Raw genomic sequence first — 12,383 nt, 5'->3', positions numbered from 1 at the left:
TGCCCGCCTCGGCCTCCCAGAGTGCTAGGATTACAGGTGTGAGCCACCGCCCAGCCTTTTTTTTTTTTTTGAGACAGGGTCTTGCTTGCTATGTTACCTGAGCTAGAGTGCAGTGACATCATCGCAGCTCACTGCAGCCTCAAACTCCTGCCCAAGTGATCCTCCTGCCTCAGACTTCTGAGTAGTTGGGACTACAGGTTTGTGCCACCACACTGGGCTAATTTTTCTGTTTTTTGTAGAGAAAGGGACTTGCTCTGTTGCCCAAGCTGGTCTCAAACCCTTGGGCTCAAGCAATCCTCCCACCTCGGCCTCCCAAAGCGCTGGGATTACAGATGTGAACCACTGCACCTGGCTGGAAGAGATTTTTAATTATTTCATTCAACCAATGAAATTCCTGGGAACTCCACTTGGAAAGAATAAGAAAGAATATGAGCTTTGCAGTCAGACAAACATGGGTTCTCTTACTAAACAGTATGACTTTGAAAAAGTTACTTAACCTCCCTAAGCCTCAGTTTCTTCATCTATAAAATGGGAATAATGATAACACCTGGTAGGATTGTTGTCAGGACTAAATACGAGGTATATATTATGTACTTAAAACATGTTTTTGTTCTCCCCCCATTCAATATATTATTATTATTTGCTGTTTAAGGACACAAACGGGGACTCAAACAGCCTAGGTTCAGTCCACTGTGCCACTACTTTAGTTGCTTGGTGACTTTGGCCAAGTTGCTTAGCCTCTCCGAGGTGCTGTTTCATCATCTGTAAAATGGAGTTAGAGCATTTAGCAAAGAACCTAGCTCAAAGTAAGGGTTCAGTAAATGGTAGCTAGCGGTGGTAACAGCAGTAGTAGCAGCAGTGAAAATCATACTAGATCATTACCTGGGACCACAAGGAAGGATGAGAGAAATCTGATGGTGAGCAGAGGCAGGAGGGACTCGCAGGCAGCTGGAAGGCACTGGCAGGAAGCTCCATCCTGTGGAACAAGATTCTCCTTCTCCCTTTTTCCTTGACCTTCCCACTTTTTCTTTTTCTTTCTCCTTTGTCTTTCCTTTTTCTTACAGTTTCCACTGAGTAAGCCATGGTTGCATCAATGGCTACATGAAACGTAAGCCGTATGTTTTCTCCTCCTGCACGACCTCTGTGCAGCCCGGAGCCTGTGCGTACCTCCACGCGTGTACTCCCCACGGGGCCGCGTGTTTTACTCCACGCCCCCAGAGTGCAGCGTGCACGTGCGTCGAACTCGGCGCCGTGAATTCTGCACTCTGTGCACGCCACTGCTTAAGAACCACAATCATGGTGGTGGTTAATTTTTTGACACGTAAGAGAAGAGAAGTCCTGCTTGCTAAGAATCCTGGGGGCACAGCTAACTCACAGGAGGGACCACGACTTAGAGTCTTGGCATTTCTCCTCTGCCGCTAAGGGAGCTTACCTAGGTTACTTGTTCTATCTTGTTGCCTCTAGTTTTACCGGGCCGTACATAATAAATCACCCTGGTCCAACTGCAGTGATTCTACCTGCTTCTCTTCTGCTGAACATTTAGACAGGTGCCACAGGGCTATTTGTCTTTATTTAAAGACAAACTATTTGACACAAATTAGCTTCTATTCAGGATCTACCAGAAGAGAAGAACTATGTAAATTATATGATATTAGTATAAACATATTAGTTATGATATGTTTTAATCATTGTTACTACTGGGTTTTAAAATATATATATGTATGTATGTACTGTGTGTGTGTGTGTGTGTGTGTAGCATTTAGTAATATGGTATTTCACCACAACTGTACTGGAATCCAATTTTCTGAGACATGGATATTTTGAAATGCGAGTTCACAATCATTACCAACAATCACTCGGACCTTAAGGTCTATGAACGTTTTGCAACACATCCCTATCTCGTTTCACCTACTTGGATGGCTGTGTGATGTAGTCACAGAGTCTTGGATTTAAATTTCAAAACCCTGACTACAGTGGCTTAAGTCTTCCTCTGCAGCTGAAAGTATTACCCCAAGGTTACACAAAAGATAAGCCAGGAACAAAGACAGGCCTGTGGCTTCTTTAGAGCTGTGTTGATTACTTCTTCCTAACACTCTGCCTCTGTTTCTGGCAGAAGCAGAACAAGCTAGGAGGACAGGGGAACAGCCCCTTCCTAGGTGTTGACCAAAGCAGGGGCCCCTGGAAGGTGACCAACAGGTCTGAGCAGCTTCCTGGGCCCCAGGCAGATGGGAGACTGCAGGGCCTCCCCCTCGCCCCCCCCAAAAATTCCTGGATGGAAATATCCATGGAGCAGCTCCCTCCTGGGGATGAAGGGTCCATTCCACTGGATGAAGCTGCCACTAGCAGTCACCCCTCTTAGGCCCTCCTCCTAGAAGAACATCCCTCGGGGTGAAGCCTCCTCAGCCATCCTCAGCTGGCTTCTCTATACCCTGAGCCTTTCTCTCCATCATGGACTCATTGCTCAGCCCTCCACCTATGCTTAGGCGATTTACAGGGGTCTGTTTAAACTGTGTTTGCATGACTAGAACAAACAACTTCTGATTTTATGATTTCCAAACACGACAATCCATATCTATATACGATATTACCTACATCACCCTTCAACTGGGAGTCATAATAAAACGTTGAGGGATAGGGTTTTAAAAAGGGAAGCGGTAGGGCCTGGCTTGGTGGCTCACGCTTGTAATCTCAGCACTTTGGGAGGCCAAGGCGGGAAGATGACTTGAGCCCAGGAGTTCAAGACTAGCCTGGGCAACATAACAAGACCGCATCTCTAAAAAACTTTAAAGACTAAGCAGGCATGGTGGCGCATGCCTGTAGTCCCAGCTTCTCGGGAGGCTGAAGTGGGGGGATCGCTTGAGCCCAGGAGTTGGAGGCTGCAGTAAGCTATGATGATGCCGCTGCACTCCAGCTTGGGCGACAGTGACACAGCAAGACCCTGTCTTAACAAAAAAAAAAAGAACAACAACAAAAAGAACAGTAAGTTCAACTGATGAGAAAAATATATTTAAATTACCTGGTTCCATCCTTCCCTCTTCATAGTAGCAGGCCGAGGACTGGAATACTCTGGGATGAGGCTCCAGTGCAGTACGGGAATACTGGTAGACTGCACGGCGGTCGGCATCATTGGCCCTCCCGGAAACAGACGGCTACAGCAGAGAGACATGCACATTTGTCAGGACCATTTATATCACCATTGCTTGTAAGAGTAAGATACTGAAAACAGCCAAAATACCTAGCGATCTGGTCCATCTGTAAATGTGCCATTATACAACCGTTGAAAGACTGAGGAAGCTCTTCCTGTACTGCTTTGTGGCAGTCACACACACACACACACACACACACACACACACACACACACACACCCCATACATACACTCTCAAATATAAACTGAGCAAAAAGCGGTGGTGTTTCTAGTATGCTACAATTGTGTGGGAAAGGAGAAGGGGACAACCTATCTGCATTTTGTGTGCACATTTGCCCACATGTATATAAAACAACTCTGGGAGGAGACACAAAAACCTGGTAATCTCGGTTGCTCTTGAGGAGGGGAACAGAGAGGTTAGGGGAGGAGGCAGGGGGAGGTTTTTCACTGAATCTTTTGTAAGTTTTGAATATTGAACTATGCATTATGGAAAAGTAACCTATCCAAAAATTTTAAAAAATCGGCCAGGTGCAGTGGCTCACGCCTGTAATCCTAGCACTCTGGGAGGCCGAGGCAGGAGGATTGCTCGAGATCAGGAGTTCGAAACCAGTCTGAGCAAGAGCGAGACCCCGTCTCTACTATAAATAGAAAGAAATTAATTGGTCAACTAATATATATAGAAAAAATTAGCCGGGCATGGTGGCACATGCCTGTAGTCCCAGCTACTCAGGAGGCTGAGGCAGGAGGATGGCTTGAGCCCAGGAGTTTGAGGTTGCTGTGAGCTAGGCTGACGCCACGGCACTCTAGCCTGGGCAACAAAGTGAGACTCTGTCTCAAAAATATAATAATAATAATTAAAATAATAATTTTAAAAGAGGGATAAAAGATCACTGAGGAGCCATAGGAAAATGCCCTTCCGGGAAGAATCCCACGTAGGGTAGAGGTGTAGTGAAACATGCCTTGCCCAGTCTCAGGGTGCTCAGAAGTTAACCGCTCGATGTTAAGGTTCGATTATCCTAAGATGCTCCTTGTCGTTATGTCTGTATGCTGAGAAGATGGACCTTTCCGGGGGGAGGAGGTGGGGACGGATTCACTCAAGGTAGCAACGATCAGTAGGCAGGAGAAGGTTTCGTGAGCCCCAACACTGGGATAAAAGAAATTTCTAGGGCCGGGCGCTGTGGCTCACGCCTGTAATCCTAGCTCTTGGGAGGCCGAGGCGGGCGGATTGCTCAAGGTCAGGAGTTCAAAACCAGCCTGAGCAAGAGCGAGACCCCGTCTCTACTATAAATAGAAAGAAATTAATTGGCCAACTGATATATATATAAAAAATTAGCCGGGCATGGTGGCGCATGCCTGTAGTCCCAGCTACTCGGGAGGCTGAGGCAGAAGGATCACTCAAGCCCAGGAGTTTGAGGTTGCTGTGAGCTAGGCTGACGCCACGGCACTCACTCTAGCCTGGACAACAAAGTGAGACTCTGTCTCAAAAAAAAAAAAAAAAAAAAAAAAAAAAGAAATTTCTAGTTATCATTTCAACCCAGTATGCTATAGACCAAGATCCAGCATTGTAAGATTTTTACCCTTTTATATAACATCCCATGTTTTCCCCTTAAATCTTGTCTTTTCTCTGATAAGGATAGACAATAAAGTCTTAAAATGAAGGGGGTCCATGAGCTTGTTTTCAGGGACAACAAGGGTAGCTTTAAGGAGACCACCTTCCCGGAGCCAATCTCAGAGGGAAGAGAAACCCCACAGTGTGGGTGGGTGGTGACAACCACCAAGAGGGGCGGAGAGCAGGGGGAGGCCCTGCCACCTGCCACAGTGAAAAAGGAGGGCTGTGCGGAGCCTGCCCGGGCCTGTGAACCGCCCGGGGACTCGGGAGAAAGGGGTTCCTCAAGTGCAGCGGCAGCTGAGCGTTGCATGGTAATAGGATTAAATTTGAAACTGTTACAGGTGAGATGTGACGAGCCCATTCTTGTATGTCAGAGGGCTAGACTTTTTCTTCTGTCAACAGGTATTATTTTCTCTTCATTGTTACCAAAAGAGCACAAAGCACATTCCTACTTATTCTCTTGCCTTATGCTGATCTTGAAACAACTCTGAAAATGCTCACTCGCTGGGGATCTTAAACCAGCACTGAAAACTCCAAAGGAGGGAAGATTATTTACTCCCATCTCTTCTCCCTTTTCCTCTTCAGTGCTAACAACTTGCTACTTTAATCCCCATTTTGCACACTCTTTCCCGGAAAAATCAACAGACGTGTCTGGACCTACTATAGGCAGGCACCTGTCAATTCCACGAAGTACAAGATTCCAGCTTTGCTTGCAGGGAGCCTGCAGTCTCATCGGAAGACAAAGTCACACTCAGAAATGAACGCCAGTGCCCAACAGCACACGTTCACCGCTAAGCCAGAGGGCCCAGCCATGATGGCTTCAGGAATCCAACTGGAGAAATTCCTCAGGACTGAGACATGCAAGCTTCCTGGGGAACCTGGGCCTTGAAGGACAGGTTAGATATAAGGGAGGGCCACAAAGAGCACCTCCGCAGGTGTGGGCATCCTTGCGGAATAATGAGGGACCTCGTCAGCCGGAGAGGAGGGAGAGATGGGACTGGCTGATGCCACTTCTGAGCCAATGACAGTCGAAAGCAGGATTTTCCCAGATTTGTAGAAACCCCCTGTGTGTGTTGCAAATATACCCGCCATGGCATTAGAGAGATGTAACAAGTGATCTGATAGGACTCCCGCGACATGCCAGCTGAGGATGGCGTGACAGGCGGGCACCGTGCTCGGGGCCACGGTGGCTGCGTTCTGCCCCCGAATCCTCTGTGTCTCTCTCCCTGCGCAGTCTGGACCAAGGTAAGGGCAGGCTGCAAAGGGCGCGTCTCTCCCTGCAAGCTCAGCTCGGATTCTTTCTTTCTCTTCCTCTCCCCATTCTCTCCCCTTTCCTGCTCACGGCCAGAAGTCGAGGAGAAATCCTTCCCCACTGTGAGTTCCGGTTCGGATGCCGACCTGTGACCTTGCCATTTTGGGGGGATGGTGCGCATGTGCAGATGAGTAGAGTGTAAAACACAGGGACCAACCCAGGTCCCCCCGGCCTAGAATCGTCTCCAGGCCTAGCTGGGGCACTTTTTAGCTGCGTGAACTTGGGCTGTCACTAAACTGCCTCTTCCTCCATTCCATTTATTTGTAAAACTGAGCTTGGTAGTCTCTTCCTACCTACCTCAGATGATTTTCTCGAGGGTCAAATGGAGTAATGTCTGTGAGAGCCCTTGGGAGACAAGAAAACTTTTCATTGGCAGCTCAGGGCGGAGACTGCATGGGGTGGAGGGGAGGGAAATCGGGAGGTCTCAGTAAGTCCCATCCGGCCCTATGGTTCTGCAAAATTATTTTGTATCATTAAAACAGGTTTCATTGGATAGCTTCCTTCACTGTTGTAGTAACTCTCACTCTAATGATTCCTTTCTCCCCCTTAGATGTCCCTAAGTTCCAGCTCCCTGCTAAAAGCCCCAGCTCGCCTCGCCTGGCCTGCCCCTCCATCGTCGGCGGGGCTCCCGGCTGCAGCGGAAATGCTCACGCGGCACCTTCGCAGATACTCTGGGCTTAGCGACGCCGACGGACTTGCATAGAAATGACCGGACGCTCTGCACGGCGCGGAGCTGAGTTTTGCTGGGCTCCTCTGTTCCACACGCTCTTTCCGTTTAAGTACCTTAATGTGAAAGTGAGTCCTGCAGCAGCATTTCAGTAAAAAGGTATCCATGGCCTAAGTGTTGACAGATACACAAGCGTAGAGAGATGGTGATGGTACGGGGGGCTGATGACGGGACAGAGGATGGCACCACTGGCAGTGCCGGCTGCGGGAGGGGGTCCCAGGACACGGGCAGCACACCCCCAAGGCTACATGAGCAGTTGGGTGAACTTCTGTTTGCCACGGAGTCGCAGCTTGCCAGGGCAGCACCACACACTGGGCGGCTTCAACAACAGCTGTTTGTCCCCTCACAGTCCTGGAGGCTGGAAGTCCAAGATCAAGGTGTCAGCAGGCTCTCCTAGCACTCTGGGGGGCCAAGGCCGGTGGATCCTTTGAGCTCAGGAGTTCGAGACTAGCCTGAGCAAGAGCGAGACCCTGTCTCTACTAAAAGTAGAAAGAAATTAGCCCAACAACTAAAAATAGAAAAAATTAGCCGGGCACAGTGGCGCATGCCTGTAGTCCCAGCTACTCAGGAGGCTGAGGCAGGAGGATCGCTTGAGCCCAGGAGTTTGAGGTTGCTGTGAGCTAGGCTGACTCCACGGCACTCTAGCCCAAGCAACAGAGTGAGACTCTGTCTCAAAAAAAAAAAGGTGTCAGCAGGGCTGGTTTCTCTTAAGGCCTCTCTCCTTAGCCTGCAGGCGGCATCTTCTCCCTGTGTCCCCACATGGCTGTCCCCTGTGACTCTGTGTCCTAACTGCTTCTTATAAGGACCCCAGTCTATTGGATTAGGGTCCACCTCAACAGCCTCATTTAACCCTAATCACCTCTCTAAAGACCCAAATGCAGTCTCCAAATGCAGTCACCCTGGAATACTGGGGTTAGGGCGTCAGCATACAAACTTGCAGGGTACACAAGTCAGCCCATACCACACGGCCGTAGACTCAGGAAGGGCTGATGGAGCATCAGGAACTTGCAGCAGCAGAAGCTTCTATCATCCCCTGGGCTGAAAAGGCAAAGGGGAGCGCGGTGAGTTCCTGGCCCCCAGTGAGGGCTGCAGCCAGGCGAGAGGGACCACCCACCAGGACGTGTGGTGGAGCAACACAGTCGCTGTCAAAGCCAACGACACTTCCTTACAGTCAAACCCACCTGGAAGGCAGAGTAGAGAAGCCCAGGGGTGCAGCTCTGAGATGCCAGCCTGCCAAGGCAGAGACAGCTGACAGGTGTGGCCCAGGGTCTGGGGGAGGGCTGGGATGTTAGAGGGACACCAGGGAATGAGCAGCACAATGGAGGAAAAGTACACATTTCCAGAGGAGGAATTGCAACTGATGTTCAAGCAATAGAAATGGCTTTAAAGAGTTACTGGGTCCTAGCACTTTGGGAGGCCGAGGCGGGCGGATCGCTCAAGGTCAGGAGTTGGAAACCAGCCTGAGCGAGACCCTGTCTCTACCAAAAATAGAAAGAAATTAATTGACCAACTAAAAATATATATACAAAAAATTAGCCGGGCATGGTGGCGCATGCCTGTAGTCCCAGCTACTCGGGAGGCTGAGGCAGTAGGATCGCTGAGCCCAGGAGATTGAGGTTGCTGTGAGCCAGGCTGACGCCACGGCACTCACTCTAGCCTGGGCAACAAAATGAGACTCTGTCTCAAAAAAAATAAAAATAAAAAATAAAAAATAAAGAGTTACTGGGAAACAGAAAATGTCATTTAGCTGCAAAAATATGAGTTATACATTCTAAACCTGCAGTCCCCAACTCCTGGCCAGTGGCCCGGTACCGGTCAGTGGCCTGCCTAGAACCAGGCCGTGCATCACCACCTGAGCTCCGCCTCCCCCGCCCTCCCCCATCTGTGGAAAAACTGTCTCCATGAAGCCAGACCCTGGTGCCAAAAAGGTTGGGGACCACTGTTCTAAACTAAATCACCTGCTCATGTAACCACTTCAAAGTCCTGGGAGTTGCCATTCTAGGATACTTGTTTGTCTAGGTAACACAGAATATAGAACAACAAATGGTTGCCAACCTTGTCATGTTGAACACTTACGTTCTTATGCTATATACTGTGACATATATATATATATATATATATATATGTATATATTTTGAATGGTTTAAAATAGTGACCTGGGAGGATGGCCCAGGACACAACAGTTTAGATGCCCAAATGATGGGTAGAGACAAAATATGACCAACTTGCAACTGATTCATTTGAAGCTAACGCATCCCCCTGCATTGAGACCCTGTGTTTTTCCCGTGGGCAGAGACGACGGCTGTCAGGCAGGGTTTCCTCTTCCTGGAGCCTGAGCCCTTGTGGCCAGCCCCCAGAAGCCAGGGGCAGATGTGTGTCTGGGGTGGCCTGCAACTCCACAAGTCTGTCCCCCACTTATGTCAGGAGCCATTCACATTTTGGGCAGATGTTTGCATGGGCCACACTGGGGTCTGTCTCCAGCCCCTTCTGGAGGAAACCAGGCTCTTCTGAGGCAAGGATGTACCAAGAGGAAGAAGGGCTCCTCCCATGCCGGCGGCTGCATCCTGTCTTAAGCTCCATTTGGGTTCTCTATTCCTGTGCAACAAACCACCCCAACCTCACTTGCTTGCAACAAGAAGTCAGTTATTTTTCTCATGAATCTGCAGTTTGGGCTCTGTGGGGAGGGCGTGTCTCCACTCCACGCAGGGTCCTCCGGGTCCTCTTGGCAGTGGTCTGCAGGATCCACTTCCGAGACGGTTCAGGGACAGGCTGGAAGCTGGGGCTGGCCGTGTGCTGGGCATGCAGCCAGGGCCGAGGGTGGGGCCCCTCCTCTGCTCCTCTCTGTGGCCCGGGCTGTCGCAGCACAGGGACTGGGTGCTGTGGACAAGTTTCCCAAGACAGAGCCCAGTGGAATCTGAGTCACCTTGGATGTCCTGGCCTTGGAAGTCTTCTAGTGTCTCTTCCAGCCCCCGCAGTGGGCCAGAGAGGCTTGTCCAATTCCAAGCAGAGGGGACACAGATTTGAGAGAGCTGCAAGGTTCCAGAAGAACACGTGTGACCATTTTGGAATAGACTCCCTGCCTCAGGGCGGTTCCCTGTGTGACCCCTACCTGCCCGTAGGTCACAACATGGGGATATGAAGCAGGTGCATCTCCCATTGTGATGGGAACTACGTAACAATTGATAAAGTAACAGGCTGGGTGCAGTGGCTCACACCTGTAATCCTAGCAGTCTGGGAGGCCGAGGTGGGAGGATCGCTCAAGGTTAGGAGTTCAAAACCAGCCTGAGCAAGAGCGAGACCCCGTCTCTACTAAAAATAGAAAGAAATTAATTGGCCAACTAAAAATATATAGAAAAAATTAGCTGGGCATGGTGGCACATGCCTGTAGTCCCAGCTACGTGGGAGGCTGAGGCAGGAGGATTGCTTGAGCCCAGGAGTTTGAGGTTGCTGTGAGCTAGGCTGATGCCACGGCACTCTAGCCCAGGCAACAGAGTGAGACTCTGTCTCAAAAAAAAAAAAAAGAAAGAAAAATAAAGTAACAATAAACCAGTAGCGATATCATTCATTCAGCAAAACCTTACAGAACGTCTGCTGTGTGCCAGACCTTACACTAGGCTATGGGAACGTAGGTATGAGAAAACAAGCTGCTCCTCCCTTCAATGAGCTATGACTGTGACGGGGACAAAGCAGCCATTCCAGGATTCCAGTACAGTGCTGGCTTCGGGAGCACGCGCCGGCCGGGCGCGGTGGCTCACACCTGTAAATCCAGCACTCTGGGAAGCAAGACAGGAGGCTCGCTTGAGGCCAGGAGTTGGAGACCAGCCAGGTCAACATTGTGGGACACCCATCTCTAAAAAGTGTTTAAAGATTAGCTGGGCATGATGGCACATGCCTGTAGTCCCAGCTACAGGCTAAAGCAGGAGGATCACTTGAGCCCGGGAGTTCAAGGCTGCAGTGAGCTGTGATCACGCCACTGCACTCCAGCCTGGGCCACAGAGCGAGACCCTGTCTCCAAAAAAAAAACAACAACAACAAAAAACAACAGCACAACAAGCCGTGAGCGCTCACAGAAGGGTCAAATAAGCACTCTGTGGGGTGCTGCAGAAGTGATGTCCAAGCAGAAGCTCGGGGACAAGTCCTATTTAGTAGTAAGCAGGAGGGGGGCAGGGAGGGGGAGCGGTCCAGAGGGAAGAATGAATGAGAGGAACAAGATACGCAGAGACTAAGGCAAAAGCAGGCTGAGGAACCTCCCAGCTGACTCAGGACCATCCTGGCTTTAGCCCACAAGATCCACATCCAGAAGAGCCTTGTCACTGTGAGTGATCCCTGGGACTGTCAACCATCCAACAGAGCCGCAGCCCAGGGGAGCAGGGCTGGGTGTGGCAGGGCTGGAGAGGTCGCCAGGAGCCCAGTGGGAAGCCACGCGGCTGCAGAGCTCAGACTTTATCTCAAAGGCAAGGCGGTTGAGCAACCACAGGACTGTGAATTGGAGAGTGACTTGCTAAGACTTGCCTTCAGAGAGGGCTCTGGCTTCCCGAGAATTAAGAAGAGGGACAACCCTGTGGACCACTTAGGGAGGCGCCGCAGTTTTCCAGGGAAGAGACGAGGGTGACTTGACTAAAGCAGTGGAGTGGGTGGAGAGAACTAGAAGGAGGTGTGGAATATCTTCAGGAGCAACAGCAGAACTGAGAAATTTAGAGGTAGGCGGTGAGAGAGGAGAAATCCAAAATGACTCCCAGTTTTCTGACTTGGGCAACTGGAAAGCGTCTTGGAAGTAATTAGGATGGTTTGGAAATACCTTCCCCACACCACCCTGCGCCGGCCAACAAAGCAGCTGTTCTGCTTCCCTGCTTCCCGTAGCTCCTGTCGACTTACAAGTAAGCCCAGTTGGTGTGCGGCTGGCCCAGGGTCCCAGCAGAGCCGTGAGACTTACAGGAACTTCAGGACAAGGAGGAGGTTTGGGGGATGAGGGAAAGGCCATGGATATTTATTAAACTAGATACTCCCCTAAATTTTTTTTTTCTTAGAGACAGTCTTGCTCTGTCACCCAGGCTGGAGTGCAGTGGCGCTACCATAGCTCACTGAAGCCTCAAACTCCTGGGTTCAAGCGATCCTCCTGCCTCAGCCTCCTGAGTAGCTGGGACTATAGGTGCACAGCAACATGCCTAATTTTTCCAAAAAAAAAAAAAAATTTCAGAGACAGGAGTCTCACCGTGTTGCCCAGGCTGGTCTTGAACTCCTGGCCTCAAGCAATCCTCTCACCTCAACCTCCCAAAGTGCTGGGAGTACAGGTGTGAGCCACTGCACCTGGCCCTTAAACTGTTTTTGTAGTTGATCTTGTTTAATCGAGTGGGTGAGTAGGCATTGTCATCCTCATTTTATAGGTGCAGAATTCGGCATAAAGTAAATGTGCTGAAAGTGGCCACAGCTACAAAGCTGGACTGGAATTTCACCCCAGATGTGTTTGATTCCAAAGAACTGTCATTTCTGCCCCGCGGCTTCCTCAGTGAACACTAGTTTCTACCCTACTGGATGTTTCTTCACATCTGCTGCCGCGCCTTGATCCCAGCTCTCTTCCCAGGACGAGAG

At 50.0% G+C, this 12,383-nt stretch overlaps 1 protein-coding gene and 1 long non-coding RNA gene across 6 annotated transcripts in view; one reads left to right on the top strand and one right to left on the bottom strand.

Moving 5' to 3' along the window:
- Positions 1–10,112, top strand: part of FBXO16 (F-box protein 16) — a 42,994-nt gene extending 32,882 nt beyond the window's left edge. The window contains exons 8-9 of one of the 3 annotated variants that reach the window (XM_012775404.3): positions 6,104–6,129; positions 6,618–6,706. In XM_012775404.3, coding sequence (XP_012630858.2) covers positions 6,104–6,129; positions 6,618–6,627 — 36 coding nt within the window. In that variant the 3' untranslated portion in view covers positions 6,628–6,706. Of the gene's footprint in view, positions 1–6,103; positions 6,130–6,617 lie in introns of all 3 variants that reach the window. The other 2 variants (XM_012775405.3, XM_012775402.3) reach the window with 2 other exon arrangements.
- LOC105877142 (uncharacterized) overlaps positions 1–12,383 on the bottom strand; it is a 36,854-nt gene that overhangs the window by 8,610 nt on the left and 15,861 nt on the right. For 2 of the 3 annotated variants that reach the window (XR_001156774.3, XR_012914674.1), the window contains exon 3: positions 3,017–3,149. This is a non-coding gene — a long non-coding RNA (uncharacterized LOC105877142). Of the gene's footprint in view, positions 1–882; positions 977–3,016; positions 3,150–12,383 lie in introns of all 3 variants that reach the window. The other variant, XR_012914673.1, reaches the window with a different exon arrangement.

Source organism: Microcebus murinus, chromosome 24 (genome assembly GCF_040939455.1).
Source record: "Microcebus murinus isolate Inina chromosome 24, M.murinus_Inina_mat1.0, whole genome shotgun sequence".
Lineage (NCBI taxonomy): Eukaryota > Metazoa > Chordata > Mammalia > Primates > Cheirogaleidae > Microcebus > Microcebus murinus.
This window is presented reverse-complemented; position numbering and strand designations above follow the sequence as displayed.